This window comes from Filicampus tigris, chromosome 8 (assembly GCF_054856515.1).
Source record: "Filicampus tigris isolate MCC_2025a chromosome 8, RoL_Ftig_1.0, whole genome shotgun sequence".
NCBI classification, from domain to species: domain Eukaryota; kingdom Metazoa; phylum Chordata; class Actinopteri; order Syngnathiformes; family Syngnathidae; genus Filicampus; species Filicampus tigris.
The window spans coordinates 8729780-8749190 of NC_141224.1; the positions used below are offsets into that span (position 1 = coordinate 8729780).

At 39.8% G+C, this 19411-nt stretch overlaps 1 protein-coding gene and 1 long non-coding RNA gene across 2 annotated transcripts; one reads left to right on the forward strand and one right to left on the reverse strand.

Moving 5' to 3' along the window:
• Window positions 1–199: 199 nt before the first annotated feature.
• On the reverse strand, window positions 200–19364 carry col28a1b (collagen, type XXVIII, alpha 1b). Its single transcript, XM_086037089.1, has 37 exons — window positions 19287–19364; window positions 17817–17937; window positions 17585–17655; window positions 17165–17295; window positions 15600–16168; window positions 14689–14709; window positions 14527–14586; window positions 13654–13707; window positions 13531–13575; window positions 13426–13452; window positions 13305–13349; window positions 13178–13222; window positions 11760–11813; window positions 10237–10305; window positions 10098–10166; window positions 9178–9246; window positions 8759–8827; window positions 8060–8128; window positions 7909–7977; window positions 7375–7443; window positions 7191–7262; window positions 7039–7107; window positions 6318–6389; window positions 6162–6230; window positions 5880–5948; window positions 5749–5817; window positions 5613–5681; window positions 5483–5551; window positions 5326–5394; window positions 5183–5251; window positions 5014–5094; window positions 4567–4602; window positions 3557–3593; window positions 2928–3482; window positions 2365–2549; window positions 1604–1823; window positions 200–631 (listed from the first exon to the last, which is right to left on the reverse strand). Exons 4-37 carry the CDS (start codon window positions 17292–17294, stop codon window positions 462–464), a joined length of 3513 nt encoding a protein of 1170 aa, XP_085893215.1. The 5' UTR covers window position 17295; window positions 17585–17655; window positions 17817–17937; window positions 19287–19364; the 3' UTR covers window positions 200–461.
• Window positions 6954–9641, forward strand: LOC147143356 (uncharacterized). Its single transcript, XR_015087730.1, has 4 exons — window positions 6954–7961; window positions 8086–8112; window positions 9163–9270; window positions 9361–9641. It is a non-coding gene; the product is annotated as an uncharacterized LOC147143356 (long non-coding RNA).
• Window positions 19365–19411: the final 47 nt, after the last annotated feature.

A 19411-nucleotide genomic window follows, 5' to 3' on the forward strand; every position in this document is an offset into this window, starting at 1 on the left:
TTCAATTCAATTTGATGTAATGCCAAAATTAATTGAATTTGAACACAACATAAATTAGTTAAAATGTAAATTCCTTTTTTTTTTTTTGTCCATTCATGATTTCAAATGCCAACTGTAATCTGGAATATTTTGCTCATCCTGTCTAATTATTTTTAATGAATTACTACTGTGAAAAAAATACATAAATCCCATTGTGACATAGGTAATTCAAAAATAAGTTTTATTTATGCCATTAAACAGTATTCAAAGAAACATTAAACAAATGTCAAGTAAAACAAAGTTAGTGTTTAAAAGTGTTCAAGTACATAACGTTGCTGACATATTTCCTCTTTGGTAACAGTTCAAATGTCACTAAAGTCACACTTTTTGAACATGGAAGCACCTTTTGTCAAGAATACTATGATGATGATGATGATGATGATGATGATGATGATGATGATGACATGTATATATAGTTGAGGTTAGACCCGCACGCAGGTTTGTTTGCATCTCCTCTCATTGTCAAACTGGTTAGCATTGCCTTGGCAACCTCCAAACCAGAACTGAGCACAAGCGTTGGCCTCAGAGTCATAGTACCAGCGCACCACGTAGTCTCGACACGGACCCGGGTCCAACGGCGCGCGGCAGAGCTCTGACGGTGTGAAAAGAAACCAGGAAAAAAAAGATACAGTCTGAATAATTTTCTATTATAGTTTGTACAACACTCCATCACATCACGTGGCTTGCATTTGAACAAAAAGTATCATTTCAACACGAGAAAGTACTTTTATCATCAGTTTAGGAGGAAAAAAAATCTTAACATTCGAGATAAAAAGGCATATTTTATCCAGTTTACTTTACAATTATGTTTAGGTAAAGAAGTTATCATTTCATTTGAAAACTTTTTATTTAAAAAAAAAACAGGAGGGCAAAGGTGTCATTTATGAGATTAAGCAAAAAAAAATGCTTGAATTACAACACTAGATTACAAGAAATACATTCAAAATATTGAGGCAAAAATTGAATGAATGAGACATAAAGGTTGTCATTTTCGTATTTTTTTTTTATGAGAATAAAGTTATAATACTTCTTTCATAATTATATACTTTTGTAAGATAAAGTACAACAAAAGAATTGGGTTGTAAAATTGTCATCATTTTGAGAAAAACGGAATCATTTTACGACAGTATAGTCATAATTTTATGAGAAAAAAACATGAAGAGGGTGGAAATATTGTGGAAAAAATGTATCATTGTATTATAAAAATGGTATTAAAAATAGTCATTTGAAGCATGTTATTTTTTTCATAATTTAATTTTACAGATACTGAAATACAATTTTATTAATTGCAAAAAGTCACAATTACATTTTTTTAATTATCATTTTGAAAGTGCAAAGTAGTAGTTAATACTGTCGCAATTTTATATGAACTATTTTACATGACTAAAGTCATAAATGCAGCAATACATTTGAAACAAAGAGAAACTACTTAAGCATTTTTGAGGAAAAAAACAACGTATTTTATGAGAATAAAATTATGATGTTACAAAATGTTATTTTAACTATAAAATTAATCATTAATCAATTTTATTTGCCTTAAAAGTGTAAAAACGCCATCACTCACCTGGCGTGATTTGTGGAGACTCTAGTGGCATTTTGACGGTGGGAACGATAGGCCCGTTGACGACCAACTTTGGCGTGTGTCGAGTGGGGGCCCTGCCGTCCGGTCTCAAAGGTTGTCTGTCAGAGAACGGAAGTCTCTGCGCTTCCGATGAGCTCCGGTTGTCCGTTTTTGGTCTCGGAGTGGTCGCTTGTTTATCGGGATGAGATGGTGGTGGGTGCGGCTGTCCAAGAGAAGGCATATATCCAACTAAATTATGCTAAGATAATTTATCATACTGATTGCAAAGTCAACCATGAGGGAGATGACAACAAAATCAAGGAGCGAAAATTGTTCCTGTAAAGCTCGAGTTGTCTCAAGCACAAAGTCGCTCAATTGCGCCCCCTTAAACTGTTTTGAAAATTCAGCCCCAAAAGCCTGTTTGACTAGTTAACATGAAAAGTGCTTAGGTATGTCTATTATGGTCTGTGGACCATTTGGTTTGAAACTTGGGGTCAATTTCCATTTCCGGGGTCCTTCAAATACAAAGTCATCCTAGAGATTTTGTCCAATTGTTACTGAATTTGAAGCATGTATTCTAGACTGTTATATGGATAATGTCAGGTTTTCAGATTTAAAAATATATATATATTACATTTTTTTTGTGTGTGTGGGTAGCACATGTTGGTAAAGTTTGATGACTTGCTAGAAAAGCTGAAATTGTCAATAGTTCATTATTGTGGTACCGCGTTGGAAATGGATCAACAATTTGTCTTCACCATCACCTGAATCCTGCGGAAGTCTCCCGTGATGGTAGGTGTGTGCATGTCGGTCCTGGTCCAGGGAGGCTGCCGGACATCACTACCGGAGACCTCGGGACGTCTCGGAGGAAGTCCACCACTCGGGATAGAGCGGAAAAGAACGCTACTACTGTCCTCACAGATGTGGCTGAGGAGTTTCTTCTCCAGGGCTTAAATGGTGAAATAATGGGGAAAAAAAATCTTTGGTAAGGGCCTACTGAGGATGAAGCTAAAACAGGTAAAATTGTCTGATGAAAACATTCAGATATATATTGTACATGAACAGAGGTGAGCCAAACCTAGCATGTTTTTGGGAGATTTGAAAGAAGAGTGAATCAAGCATGTTAGCATACCTTCAAAAACATTATCAGTAGCTAGTCATAGTCAGGTTTCACATTTGAGCTTGCTAGTGACCAGTAACTAAATCCACAGTTTTGTCAGGTGAGAGCGTTAAGACGTCACAGGTAAACAAAAGTCAACAGGTTTGAGCAAGAATGTTAGCTCGCTAGCAGATAGCAACCTTCAACAACAATTTACACCACGATCACCTGGAAGTGTTTTGAAGTCGTCTATGAGGTGCACGTGGTCTGCGTCCGGTTCCGAGGCCATGAGGTCCAGCTCCTTCTTGAACTCGCCAAAAAACGGGTCGCTGGTGTTCACCACCCCAATCACAAACATCTCGATGTCAGCCACTCGGGCCTCCCTCACTGCGCTCTCAAGACTGACCGAGTCCCTCTTGTCAGCTTGGCCGTCAGTGATGACCACGGCCACCTTCCTGACGCCCGGCCGAGCCACCCGGAACAGCCTGTTGGCCTGATGGATGGCGCTGCCCGTGAAAGTGCCCTCGCCCAGGTAAGTCATGGAGCGCACCGCTGCCTTCACCTGGTCCCGAGACGCATCCTGGCTGAGGCTGACTACCATCACGTTGATGTGGCTGTAGAGCACCACGCCCACACGAGTAGTTTCCCGGCTGACTGACGCTCGGTCCACCAGGGCGCTCACAAAGTCCTTGACTACCTCGAAGTTGTCAGGGCCCACACTCTCCGAGCTGTCGATGACGAAGACCAGCTCCAGGGGGCTCTGGCGGCACGTCACACCACAGTCTGGGATGGAAGACTTTAAGGGTGAATTTTAGCCAGGAAAATGGAGAAACTGCTTCACGACATTTTTGACTTACTGCAAATGGATCGCACGATTTTGATGACTTCTTCCCTCTGCAAAATGGAAAAATGCACGTTTTCGTCAATGTGGCTAGAGCACGGTGATGTAGTTTGACGACTGTTGGTCGCGGATCCGGGATTTTTAAAAAAAATTCAGTCCCGAAAGCCGGTTTGACTTAGTTTGTTGAAGTTTGTTTGGTGTGTCTACCATGTGTGGACTCACAAAAACGTCATTGAGCCATGCTGTAAAATGCACAGGAAATCAATCTTTTTGGTTTGAAGGACCACTTTTCGATTTACTCTGTCCATTTCCAGGGGTGTGTCAGAGACAAACTTGTTTTATCCAATTTCACTTAACTCCAGTACATGCAATTCGGTAGGCATGTCTATCAGGAGTAGACGGAGTACAAAAAAGGTTTAAAGAGGCTATGCCCCGAAACACACATAAAGTCTGACATTTTGGTTTGGAATGGCCATTATAGTGTCAATTTGATTTCCTGATTCCTTTAAGTATGAATAAATAAGGATGTTTGGATAATGGATGGATGGATGGCTTGGTAGAACGACCTGGAATTTTATTCAGCCTACAATGCCGGTTTCACTTAGCAACATGAAATCTGGTGGGCATGCCTATCATGAGTAGCCACACAAAAAATAAGCCATGCCTGAAGTTGCACAGGTAGTCGACCAATTTGGTTTGAAGCGGCCATTTTTCGCACCTCAAAGAGTTAGAAAACATTAGCATCTGACAGCAGTATGTCTGATCATCATGACAGGACACATGGAGATCAATAATGAACCTATGTTTTGAACTGCTGTTGGTCATTTTTGAGGTACTGCGAATCGATCGCACAATTTTGATGATTTCTGACTGAGATGCAACCTTATGTGGCACTGTAGAAAACAACAGGTTAAAGTGTCATTTGGACGTCAATGGCGCGTTTAGAGTGTAGAACTTCTATTGGACAAACCCCCAACATGAGTCACCCATCATGCACATGGATGTCTTGTAATGGGAAAGACCTACCGTAAGTCCAGATTCTCCTTTTTGTCCAACTCTACCCTATGGTTTAAAACGGAGTATGTTAGCATATATTGTTTGACAATGGAAATTCAAGAGAATGTCAGATAAAAGAACTGGTTTCCTTCAAGATATTTGATGTATTGGACTGTTGTGGCAAAAAGGGATCTGAGACAAAAGGCAAGATTATAATTTACTGGTGTACATTTCTACCGTCGTTTGAGCAGTGAACGAAAGGAATAGATTATGTAAAATCATCATCTTGGATGCCTAGTGGTCGCCCTCCCTGGTGAGGTGTGGGCAACCGGGAGGAGACCTTGGGGACAGACCTAGACCCAGAGTCACTCACGTATGGTATATCCCTGGTATGATGCACTGGCCAAAGAAAAAAAAAAGAATCTCCTGCCTCAAGAACCATCCATTCTTAATTAGTTTAACAACAAAGTTACGTACCAAGGGTCCGGTAACTCCTGGTTCTCCAGTCGTCCCTCTGTCTCCCTTTTTCCCTTTCTCGCCAGCAAAGCCTCTGTCGCCCTGCGAGAGGAAAGTAGCATCCATCTTGTCAGTCCTATAAAACATAAATCGACAAACAGAAGGTAACTGGAATGTGTCAGCAGAACACCTTATCACCCTGTAGTCCAACTCCAGCCGGACCCCTCGGGCCAGGGATTCCCTGAAATCCAGGCTCCCCCTGGAGAGAAATCGTGACATTTACACTTTGACAATGATTGGACAGAAAGTGGAGTGACCGGGTTCTTGTTTTACCTTTTGCCCTTGAATGCCCTCTCCTGGGGGTCCCTGTGGACCCGGAGGTCCTATAATGCCAATGGAACCCTGCAGGGATGAAGCAAAGACTAAGATTACAGGGACTCATGCTGCCACCTCGTATGTCTCCAAAAAAAAAGATTCTGGCACTGACTACCTTTGGCCCATGGAGTCCAATTCCTGGTGGTCCTGCAGGTCCAGAAGGTCCAGGCAGACCTCTGTCTCCCTGGATTAAAGGATATACAATTATCTTCTTATTATCATTCCTCACCATACTTCATCTTTACCTTTGCCCCAGGTAGGCCGACGCCATCTGCTCCGGTCTCTCCGATCAAGCCAGGGCGTCCTGGAAGACCCTGAGGCCAAGCGTTTGACATGAGGATGTACAAAGACTTGATACTGATGCTGGACTTTGATACTCACTGGAGGGCCCAGAAAGCCTTCACCTTTACCTCCGGGCAACCCCGAAGACCCTGGTGGGCCTCTGTCACCCTTCAAAAAAGACCACATTGTCAGCACCGTGGCTCGCGATCAGATTAAGTGCCTCAATTTACCTTAGGTCCAGTTATACCCCGCCCTGGTTCACCCACAGCTCCAGCGAGACCTTGTGGGCCTGGATCTCCCTGAACGGAAAAGAACAGACATTGCAATTCAACCTTGAAGTTTCATACAATGGTACCTTGACTTACCATTGCCACAATTTATGAGTATGATTTTTCATACTATACATTACTGTACAGTTGTTTTGAGATACAAGACATTGGAATCAGGAGTGTAGTCACAGAACCAATTTGTAAGTCTGGGTCCCTTATTACATGGACGTCCCACTGTCTTACCTTTGCACCAGGTAGCCCCCTGCCAGTTTGTCCAGGTGCACCAGGTGCCCCAATAAATCCCGGATCCCCCTAAAAACAAAAATGCAACAAACTTGGGAAGTCAGAGATCCTAGTTGCAACGTGTCCAAGATTACTTTTTCAAAAGTCGGTCTTTACCTTGGGCCCTACTGGTCCCACAGGACCAACAGCACCTGGCTGGCCTCTGGACCCTCGGTCCCCTCTGGCTCCCTGGTCAAAGACCATATGAACTTTGTTGATATGACGACAAACAATGATAATAAAATTACTTTTTATAGACCTTTTCATCATGACATCACATGTACCAGGTGGCAGAATATGCAGCGTTTTTCGATGGTACCACCATCCATCCATCCATTACCTATACCGCTTCATCCTCACGAGGGTCGCGGGGTGCAGGAGCCTATCCCAGCTGTCTCTGGGCAGTAGGCGGGGTACACCCTGAACTGGTTGCCAGCCAATCGCAGATGGTAGCACCATAAACAAACCCTTGTATGTTATTTGGCACAGTGATTGAAGAAACATGAATTGCTTGCATGATGCCGATTTTTGATTTTAGGCCTTTTTCTCCACAGCCCAAACTTGAATGTGTCAAGTTTCAGTCGAAAATAAGGGGGGAAGATGGAACACTGGCAGTAATATACATTCAAATGATAAGTTGATTCAGAAATAGACATGGTGGAAATTCAGACATAGTTAACTTGATCACTGAGGGAGGACTAATTATTTTACTCTCCCTTGGTCAAATGACATATAAGAGTTTGTTTACTAGTGGTGCCATTGGAGATTTTGCAACCCAGAAGTACGTGTGATGTCATGATCAAATGGTCTACTCTGGGATAAGGGTCAAAAGCTTCACCTTCTCTCCAGGGGCACCTTTACCAGGACTGCCGTCTGGTCCCCTGGGTCCTGGAAACCCGATGTCACCCTGGCATTGAAAAATGGCAATGCTTTACTTCTTTTGTATCAAATATTACTAAATTGTGGAATGAACAGGCTCATTGGTAGTACCTTTGGTCCCGGGGTTCCGTCTTCTCCCGGCTGACCAGGTATGCCTGGTCGGCCCTCAGCCCCCACGTCCCCCTGAGGAATAAACTTAATCACTCGTGGTCAAATGCCAAATATTTCTTAATTTTAAAAATGTTTTTGGAACATTATTGATAACGTTTCCTGAGGTGAAGTTGTGCGTACTAACTTTTGGACCCGGCACTCCCACACCTCTCTCACCGGGTGGTCCTGGTATTCCAGCAAATCCCTGATTTCCCTACATTTCACACAAAATATGCTTATTATTGCTTTTTTCCACAATCAAAAACTTTAATGTTTTTTCAGAAAATAATATAGGATAGATTCCACATGCAATAAAAAAATCAGCAAACAGGTAAATTTGCAAATAGAGAATCGCAAATGGTTACAATATGAAGGGGAACACTGTACAAGTTTGGGAGCTAGTCACAGTTCTCCTAACACAGAGCTGCCTCATGATGGCAAATATACTGTTGTTTACAGTTATGTCCAACAATAACATTGGATAATGAGCCACATGCTGCTTCGCAGTGTCATTAGTAACCCAACCAGACTGACCGGTTTGATTGACAGGACGGTCATATCATTTGCATATTTGCGTGTGAACATATGCAGAGCAATTTCAATGCAATCAAAATGCTAAACAGCTGAAATGTCCATCAGGATTAGCACAGCCGCAAACAGACACCTCCCGCTGCCCTACCTTAGGTCCCGGAATTCCCACACCTGGACCTCCTCTGAGGCCTGCGGATCCAGGTGAGCCTTGATCACCCTGAAGGAAAGAAAAGACACTATAGTATGCAACATCACAGACTAATTCAACGTTTCCATTTTTTTTCCTTCTTTTTTTGCACCTTCTCTCCTTGGACTCCAACACCAGAAGCGCCGACTGGACCTGGCAACCCAGGTGGGCCGACACCGCCCTGAGAATGAAAATCTCGTTAATTTTTTTTTTTTTCATGTCAAATTTTCATTCAATATATAAGCACAACGAAGCTCTGTTTAACGAGGGTGAAAGATTCCAAGACCTGTAATAGGTGAAAATCCGCAATATATAGCGACCATGTAATAAAGCATTTATAAAATAGTTTTACCCTTCCCACACGCTTAAACAGATTACAACCTATTAATCATAAACCTACATAAACGTGTTAAAAAATAGACTTTTTAAAGGTGGTGTCATAACTCAAACAGTATGTCTCAAATCATCTTTCCCTAATGAAAAGAATCAAAACGTCATTAATCTGTTCCAGCCTCACAAAAAACGAAACCAAAAGTATGTGATTTTAGTTTTAAAAAAAAGCATTCCACTCCTAATGTTGAAATTTATATATAAAATATGCAGTAATGAGATAGCTTATCAAATAGAATGTAAAGAAAGAAACTAATTTTTGCTAAATTTTTTGGTTCAATTCAGTAGACGTGTAGCTCTTTCCTTTGTGTGCTCTTTAGTCACCTGGGCCGAGTTAAATACAGTCATATGGATATATGATAAACTATAATATAATTAATCTACTGAGCATCTGACCAGGTAGCAGAGCAGGTTATTTTACCTTGTCACCTTTGAACCCGATGCCAGGTAGCCCACGATTGCCCCGGGGTCCTTCAAATCCTCGATCTCCCTGTAAAATGTCAATACAGAAATAGTTTGTTGATCTTTAACAATTGCTCAATTAAAATATATGTCAAATTATATTTAAACAAATTGGCACATACTGTACTGCACACCTAAAAACAAACAGTTCTGAAAGATTAAAAGCAAGCGTGTTTTGTACTTAAAAGATTAAATACAACTGAACTGGACTTAAAAAAACGCACTACACTGTCTTGAAAAAAGTTGAAATCACTCTAAAATTATGTCAATTTTGAATCTTCAATTCAGTGATTCTTTCACATACCACTAGAGGGAGCCCACCTACTGCACTCTTACATTATGTGTATTCTTTTACTTAAATAGCAATAAAAGTCCTACCTTGGGTCCTGGCAGCCCCTCTCCAGGCGGTCCCGGGTTGCCTCGAGTTCCGGGTGGTCCTAGAGGACCCTGAAACAAGAGAGCAAAAAGTGTGTAAGTAAATCTGAGTATGAAGTAAAATGTCTTCTATGGGCCACATAGAAGCAGTGTGAATGTATTACACTGTGTCCTATTTTCTTTTAGTGCTTGGCCTGCGATCAACGTTTCCCTCACTGCTCTTTTTCCATTTTCTACTCTGAAATCTGTTTACCTGACATAGCCTCCCACATACTGTTAAACACTTTTTTTAATGCGGTACACATTGTACTTACTGCGGTACAGAATAATAGTACACAATATGCTGAAGAGGAAATAGCTTAGTGAATGTGAAAGTATAATACTACAATTCAAACGATCTTTAAATAATTTCATGCATTTGATCATTTGAAAATTGACCATCAAATATTTAAATCAGCCAATAAGTAAATAAAATGTTCCTTAAATAAATAAAATAAAATATAGAATATAGGATGAAAAATGTTGAATATGTAAAATTGTCATCCATCCATCCATCCATCCATCCATCCATTATCTGTACCGCTTCTCCTCACAAGGGTCGCGGGGCGTGCTGGAGCCTATTAAAATTGTCATTAACTAAATAAAACAAGTATTATTTCATGTGTCCAATAGTTGAAATCATTTTTGTAATTCACTTACTTTAAAAATAAAAATATATATTTGACACATATGACACAAAAAATCCACACCCAAATCTTAGTTGAATAAAACATTTTTTTTTTAACACTAAAATTAATTAATGTCTTATAAAAACAAAAAGATCAATCATCAGTTATGGCAATCAGCAAACCAATGATAAATTTCAACATAAAACACATTAGAAAACAACACCTGTATAAGATGAACATTGTGTTTATACTCACTGGTAGTCCTGGTTCTCCAACACCGACTAGACCACTTGGTCCTGGTCTTCCCTGGTTGCCTTTTTCTCCCTTAAAACATCAACATTTAACATAATATTTTTAACATTTTTCATATAAATGATGATGATGAATGAGTCACCTTTGCTCCTGGGAAGCCAATTCCAAAGTCCCCCGGTGGTCCAGCATTACCACTTGGCCCTCTGTCACCCTGTCAACAATGATAAACTTTAATTAAAAATGACAAATAATCATAAAATTATAATTCAGAGTGTAATTGGCCAAATAGTCAAGTCAAACAGTGCATAGTTGCAAACTTTTTGTATCATTTTTGCGCCAAAGACTTTGTGAATACTTCTTTGTGAAATCTTCTCTGAATTAATGCCTGAAACTCTCCCATGTGCTATAAATCAATTCATATTTCCCCTCCATAAGGACATCTTTGTCCAAAGGTTAGGGGTCAGCCCGAGGGCTCGTTCATTAAAGGTCATTTACTGTATGTGTGCGATTGTCTGACACACAAGGCAATGACACTAACAAAGTCCAGTGCTCCATGCATCATTTGTGAGAAAATAACCTTTAAAATGTCTCAAAATATTCAATCATGACGCAGTTTTTTTCTTTACATTTTATCTTGATCCTTCTTGACAAACCAATAGTCAAGTAGTTCAGTTTAAGGACACTGGTGAAGAGGCAAAAATACCTCCAAAAAATTGGACACTCCGAAACCAAAATAGTAAACTTCCTGTGCATTTTTCTACATGGTTTCTTGAGAGTTTTTGTGGGATAGATATGGCCACCAAATTTCTTGTTGCTAAGTGATGCTGACTTTGTGACTGAATTTATTTGAAAAAAAATCTTGGAGGCGCAACTGAGGTCAAATGTCAGCTTCAAATGTTAGACTTCGTGTAGATTGGCTTCCTGAGACTTTTTTGTGGGTCTACTCATGGTCGACATGCCAACCAGATTTCGTATTGTAAAGTGAAACTGACTTCAGCTGCTGCATTTGGAAATTATTTTTAGGGAGGCTATCAAGCCAACATGTCTGCTTCAATCCAAAGAACAGACTTCAAATTTTCTTTGTGGATCAACTCATGATAGACATTCCACAAAAAGTGGAATGTTGCTAAGTGACACTGACCACAGGGACCGATTTTTTTTCTAAAAAAGGGGGGTTGCTCAGAACCCAAATGTCTGCTTCTAACCAACATAACAGACGTCCTGTGCGTTTTCCGGCATGTTGTCTTTAGAATTTTTTGTGGGGCTACTCATGATAAATATGGCTACAAAATATCATGTTCCTAAATGAAGCTGGTTTTTGGGGGCTGAATTTAAAAAAAAAATGTTGGGGGCCCGCTACTGAGCACAAATGTCAGCTTTAATGTCACACTTCCTGTTGATTGCCTAACATGGCTTCCTGAGACTTTTATGTGGGTCTACTTATGGTAGACATGCCAACCAAATTTCATATTGCTAAGTGAAACTGGTGCGGCTAAGTGATGCTAGCTTCAACAGCTGGATTTTCAACCAAATCCGTGAGATGTTACAGAGGCATTTTTTTTAGGCTTGCCAGATGTATATTACATCCGGGTCAACTTGCCTGCAAAATTTGACTGGTGGGCATTCAGTTCCAACAATTGAATATTTATATAAGATAAAAATTACTTTTTGTCCTGTTGGTCCCTCAGGTCCAATGTCTCCAGGTGGTCCGATCTCACCCTGTAGAATACATTTAATATCTTAGTGCAACATAGAAATTATGTTTTACCCATAATATCACTTGTGGGTTCATTTTCTAACGTGGTAAGAGTAGATCAAAGTCAACATCCCTGGCTTTCATGTTCTATAGCTTTCTACACCAAAACACTTTTTATTCGGGCAAGCGAGCGTCCAGGTCGCTGCGCTAATCTCGCCACACAAAGTCCAAGAAAAATATCCTGCGAGCCTGGATTCCCTGCTTTGGGATGAGGGATTAGCCGGAAGCCAATATTCACATTCCATGAGTGCAGAGGTGAATAAAGACAAATTTTGCTTCCACTCCTGTCGTATGGTACGCTTTGATGTACATGTTTTGTAGCAAAAAGGATGTCTGGGAGAATAAGTTGCCATTTTTGTTTATACTAGAATAATAGTACAAGAAGAGTAGGGGGAAAAGTCCAAGAATACCAAGTTGTACATTTGCAAAAAGAAAATCGTGATTTTACTCGAAAGAAAAGGCAATTTTCTGAGTAAAGTTGCATTTTTTTGTCTTATTTTTCACCCAAAAAGTAAAAAAAACAAGAAGGAAATAGAATGTTACAAGAAAAAGTTGTCACATTACAATAATTCAGTAACAGTAACATTAAAAATAAATAAATAAAATAAAGTCGTAGAGTTACGAGGATAAAGTCGTAATTTTGCATGAAAAGGTTGTCACGTAACGATACTGTAATTAAGTAATGAAGTTAGGGGGAACAATCATAGAGGAGTAAGTCATATGGATGGATTGAAAATAGATCTAAAGTTATGAATGACACCGTCAGAAACTTTGTTTGGAGGGGGGGTGTATGTGTATGTGTAAGGTATGAGAATGAAGTCGAAAAAATAAATCTTCGAGAAATCAGCCAGAAGGTCAAAATATTATATATGTATTTTTTTATAGAAAGAGTTATTAAAATATTAATTCAAAATAATAAAATAAATTAATTGGAATTCCAGAATAGTTATTTTACTCGCTTAACATTATTACTTTATCTTGTAGAATTAAGCTCTCCTCTACCAATACAGTATTCTAATTTGAGAAAATTGTTAAAAAACAAACAAATCCTGCAGTGTTTTGTAGTATATTTAACATAATTTTTCTTCTGAAAATTCTGACTGCATTCTTGTTGATTTAAGATTCATTTTTGTAATATTACAAGTGTAATCTCGTGACATGCTGACTTTTCTCACGTGATGTTACAATTTTATTATCAGCGTAATTTTTTTAATAGAAAAAAAAGGTGTAGTGTGCAACACAAAATATATATTCAGCAGAGTGCACATTGAATTAAATTAAATTAAGTTTGATTAGATATGTAAAAACTTAGCCTTAAATATTTCACCGGTTTTCCTTTTGATCCTTGTGGTCCAATAGGCCCTTCCAAACCCTGAAAGATGGCACATGATTGATTATTATGAGCGCGAATTGAGAGCTTCAAATTGTAATAATAGTTAGACCCGGTCACATACCGGGTCACCTTTCCCGCCAAGAGGCCCGCATTCTCCTCTGTCCCCCTTAAAAAGAACCATTTACATATCATATACTGTATGTGTTTTCATTAATTCACCATTTACTAAATAAGGCACCCACCTTGCTACCTTTGAAACCCGGACGTCCCTGCAAGACAGCCCCTCACAATTAAAAGCCTCTCCACTGACAAACAGTGTGAGATAAGACAAGATTTTATAGGTTTACCTCAGGGCCGTCACTTCCTGGTTGACCGTTCTCACCGGGTTCCCCCTTGAGTGGCGACAACAAACCCATAAACATCCACAGATTGGCTTTTTAAACAATTGAATTCTATTTCTGGTGGCCTACCCTGGCTCCTTTGGGACCAGGCGGCCCTCTGAAACCCGGATCTCCTTTTCGGCCCTGTATTGAGACATTTTCACATTAAAAATGACCCCGACTAAATGCACTGAAGTTCCATCGATGAGAACTGGCAAATGTAGTCAGCAGGTGGATATGTTCGTGGGTGCAATTGCCAGCCGTATTACGGCGCCTCCGATTCTGATAAAACTATTAATGTTGATGTTTGACTTATTGTGCATCTTAGCAGAGAAACAGGAAGAACAAACTTGAAGGGACCTAAAGCAGCTGAGATTATTCAGAAGTGACGTGTAATTTACAATCTTTCTGCTTGACAAGTATGCCGTAGTTTCCCCTTGTGACTGAACAACAACAAAAATCTGAAAAGGTACCCTTAAATTGTGTGTGATTTTTCAGATTAAACGAAGACTTTTTTTAATGCCAATGTCTTGGAGTCGACAATATAAAACAATACTCCAAAATAAAGCCCTGGGTGGGAAATAGCTTGCTTTTCTGAATCGGTTGCGTCGTATTCTTGAATTCTCCATAGTTCATGTTCCTCCATGTCACTGCTGTCCCTGTTTTTTTTTTTTCTCCTTATAAGTTGCCAAGTTCATGGATAACTTTCCCTCACTCTAATAATGTGTTGTTTTTTTATGTCGTCTCATCATTTGTGGAGGTCGAAAAAAAAGTGAGCCTCGTTTTACAAGGTGCAGAAGAGAAAGCACAGACATCGTTTTTAAATGTAAAGAGTAAATTTAAAAATCCCTCAAAAAAAATATTTAAGTATTTGTACTTTGTTACTTCCCACCACCGACATTAAGCATATATACTGTATAAAATAATGTGTTTTAATATATTTAGTAAATCTAAAAAGCTCACCTGAGCTCCTGGTGGGCCTGGCTCTCCGCCTTCACACAAACACACCTGTGTTTCGGGGCACTAATAATAAGAGAAACATGAGAAATAAGTCAAAATGATTGTTCATGATGTTGAAGTTTAATTAAAGTGATGAGTAATACAAAACAAAACAAAAATACATACCTCTTGTAATACGACCGTGCCCTGGAAGCAAAACAACACACATAAAGGTAAGTTCAGTTAAGGAGACGTACGGCAGCGAGAGAACAGAGCACAACAGCAAAATGGAGCGTGTGACTTAAAAACATAGCAGCATCTAGTACAAGTAAACATCAAGTACAAGTGGTCTTTGATAACAGTCTTTGATGATCAACAAGTTTGTAAACATCAAAGACAAGTAGCATTTCTCATGAACCTAATGTATGTTTTCAGAAATGTCAAGTAGTCTTCAAAAAAACCTAACCTACATGTTTTCGTAAAGAAATACATGTAGTCTGTTGAATCAAAATGTCTTTGTAAACATCAAAGACATGTAAATGCTTTGATTTAGCTAACCTACATATTTTCCTAAACTTCAGTAAAACTTTGAGGAAACATTTCAAGTGAACCTAACGTTTGATTTTTCATCGAAGTAGTTCTCAATGAACCTAATGTACACATTTTCATAACAATCAAAGAAAACTGAGTCTTTGATTAACTAACTATTGTTTTTGTAAACATGTCAAGTCAAATTTATTTACAGGTATATAGCCCTTAAACACAAGTCTCAAAGGGCTTCACAAAACTAAAAAAAAACAACAACAAAAACATCAAACGCAGGTAAAGCCTTCAATGAACCTAATGTACATATTTTCCAAAACTTCAAAGAAAATATAAAGACAATTTGTTGCCTAACCTAAGATCCATTCTTTGTAAATATCAAAGACTACTGTAATAGTCTTCTATTAACTTAAGCTACGTGTTTTTGTAAATATCAAAGGCAATTAGGGTCTTTGAGAGCCATACATGTATGTTCTCAAAAACCTCAAAGAAAATGTTGTTTTTGATGAACCGAACATACCTTTTAAACATCAAAGACACACATTGGCGCTCACCATCTCTTTGAGCAGCTTCTGCTCCAGCTGAGGGTCTTGAAGGCTTTGCACAAACTGCTGAGCCGGCGCGCTGGCGACGGCTCTCAGCTTGGCGCTGTTGGCGCCCTGCCGGGCGATGTGCGACAGCCCCACCGCAAACATCGTCACGCCTTGCTCCTTGGCCTGCAGGGCCGCCGTCACCACGTCGGGGTTCCGCGGGTGGTCCGCGCCGTCCGTCATCAGCACGGCCACGCGGACGCTGTCCTCGGGGGTCTCCTTCACCAGCAGCTCCGTAGCGTTTCCGATAGCGTAGGTGGTGTACGTACCGTGGCCGATGTAGCTCATGACGCTGACTCGACCGTGGAAGGCGTCCAGGTCGGTCCACGCCGAGAAGCGCTGCTCCACGGACACGGAGCTGCTGTACTGCAAGGCGGCCATTCGCACGCTCAGCGTCCAGCCGGCAACCTGCAGCATGGACAGACGCGTACTGAAGCCCAGCACGAACGCCTTCTGCTTCTCAAACAGGCTGATTTTGGCACTCTCGGAGCTGTCCAGGATGAAGACCACCTCCAGGGAGCACGGGCGACCTCCTGCATGCAAATACAACACAAAGGCCATTGGATATACCTCACAAAAGCATTTTGGTAAACAACCCAACAGATTTTGTTCCCATGGTAAACATCAAAGACAATAGTATCTTTGATAAAAGCTTAAGGCGTTTTCGGCAAACATTCAAACACATTTATCCTGAACATCGGAAAACTTTGTGTCTTTGATAAATCAGGGAAAGGTTTTTTGTAAGCATCCCAATACACCGCGTTTTTGTAAACGTAAAAACGTAACACTGGCGTTCGTAAACATCCCAACCTAGCATACAAGTGTATTTGATGAACTCAAGAGAAATGTTTTTTTGTAAACATCCCATTTTCATCAAGATCAAAGACAATTTTGTCTGATCAAACCCAATGCATTTTCATAGCGATCCCAACCTAAGATCATTTTTCGTCAAGATTGAAAACGACCTTGTGTCTTTGATCAACCTAAAAAAAAAATGATTCCATAAATATCTCAACACAACATAGTCACATGAAGTTATGTGAGGGTGAAATGAGGGTGAGCCAATTTAGGAGCTAATTTATAGTCTTGGATAATTCGGACTAATAACTAATTAACTCACTAACGAACAGATTCCGTGGACGGACATATATAAGTCAACAGCAATTATCACCTGCAGCTCATATTTAATGAGGGGTATCCACTTACAGTACGTTTTCTGTTGCCACACTGGCAATGGTACAAGGTGCATCAAATGACCACTGACCTGTGGACCGGTATCAGGCCACGGACCGGTGGTTGGGCACCAATAATTTGGCGTCCTCAATCAGCCTGAATTTCTTCTTAACTGATGAACTGACTAACCTACTCACTCACTCACTCACTCACTCACTCACTCACTCACTCACTCACTCACTCACTCACTCACTCGCCCACTCACTCACTCACTCACTCACTCACTCACTCACTCACTCACTCAATCACTCACTCACTAAGCGACCAGCCAACCAATGAGAAATTTTTAACCTCACCATTTGGTCCATCTTCATACAGCTTGTAGTTATTCCTGCGTCCGTTGCGCCTCTGGGCGGTGGCCTGGTGTGGCAGAGCCCACAGCAGGAGGAGGATCCACGCCAGTCCCCTCAACTTGCACACCTCCATTCTAACCCGTATGGGATACAATTCAAAGAAGATGGCATTCAGCCGTCAACCAACTAAGCAGGCCAAAACAAGGAGAATTCACATAAATTACATTGGAATATACTGTATTTTACTGATATTATGCCATGCTTTACATGCCGAATCGCAAAATAGCAGTGTCAAGTTTCTTATTATAACAAATGCAATGATGCAAACATCCATCCATCCATTATCCGAACATGTTTTTCTACACGTTAAATTGCACATAAATCACACATATCTTCAAAAAAAAAAAAAGTTTAAACATTTACCCAGAATGTCATTGGGCCGAGGCCACTTGTTGCAGTCCGGTCAGCTGGGGTCCTTTCGGGGGCATCCCCGTCTTGTAAAACCCAACACAGACTGACTGTGGGTAAAGCTGCGCTTTTGTGTTTGTGTGCGTGGGTGTGTGTGTGTGTGTGTGTGTGTGTGTGGGGGGGGGTGTGCGCGCGTGTGCGTGTGTGCATGTGTGTGCCAGGGAGGGCGGGGTCATCTCTGATTTACCGTTTAGTTCCATAACAAAAAAATATGGATCCCAATACTCCAAGTAGCACATTTTCCACTAGCTTAAGTGTTTTTTTCTTCCTCCTCCTGTGTTTTCAGCTGTTGCACATTCGATGTTCTACTGTACATGAACAAAAAAAGCAAACAACAAGCCAGTAAGATTTCCACTCTCGCCCCCTAATGTGGAAAACAGATAAGCTGTTTTCCACATTAGTGTTATGTACTACGTTCAAATTTAAGCAACTAAATACATACATAAATTATGCTAATTACGAAAACCTAAGGTATTGTTATAATAATCATCAGTAATCCATTATCATCACATTGAAAAGGGTACATTGATAATCATGTAAAGTACTATAATAATTCAAATAATGATAATATTCATAAATGTAATGATGTAATCTAGAAGTAATCTTGTTATTATATGTATTTACAGATGGCATGGGTTCGATTCTCGGGGTGTGCCCCAATATCCACCCATGCGTACAGTCTGTTTCAAAAGTATATTTGAACGGCAAGGTAAATTAATTTCTTTTTTTTTTTGTCTACACAAGGCATTTGGGTTTCATATCAAAATATGAATATGAGACAAAAGTTAAGAATTACAGCATTTATTTCATGGTATTTACGTCCATATATGGTAACAACTCAGGACATTTATTAAGTGAACAAAAGTATTAGAACATGTCACTGATGGGTGTTTCTAGTTGCTCACGGTTAAACATTAGGTAGTGCTTGTTTTTGGCTTTGGGTTTCACCTGTGAAAACTGCATTTGCTGCTAAGCAAACATGAAGACCATAGAGCTGTCCACGAGAGAAAAGCAAACAATTTTGAAGTTGGGAGAAGAGGGGGAAATCAGTCATTGTGAGATGGATATTATAGTGTTTCATAAAACATCTAAAAATGTGTAAAAATTGTGTCTCATGCTCTTGCTTGTTTTGTGTTTGGGGTTTTCACCTGTGAATGAATGTGTGAATGTTGCTGTGAACTTGGAACATGGACAATAGTTCCCCAAGAAATTCTGATTGAATGTAATACTTTGATTTTGAAATGGAAAAGATGGGGAACTTGTTTGTTGAATCTGAATGCGAGGGTGGAAGTGGGGAATTTGAGTATCGAATGTTTTTAACTTGGACTATATGAACTGTGGAGAAATGTGGAAGGGTGGTGAAAAATGGCGGGATGATGATAATGATAATAATTTGTAATAACGTTAATTTTTCGCGAAGAATAACGTGTGAATGCTTGTCAGCGTTCTCACAATCAAAATGTTTTAAATTGTGTGTTTAGTTGTATCGTCTTCATAATCGGCATCTGTTAACGATATCTTTAGACGACAGCCGCCTCTGGTGGCTGAACCCCCAAGGACCGTTTTTGTGATTCACACAGAAACAATACATATTAGTTATTTCTTAAACATATTTTAAATGAATCTGACTAATTACTTTCAATTCGTGTTTTATTACCGAATAAATGTTATCTTCATTTCCATCGAGATTTGTAAATGACATCATCGGGTGAACTTATCCTGAGCTGAAAAGAATGTTATGTTTATGACGGAATTATTTTTGTGATGCACCGAATAAGAATA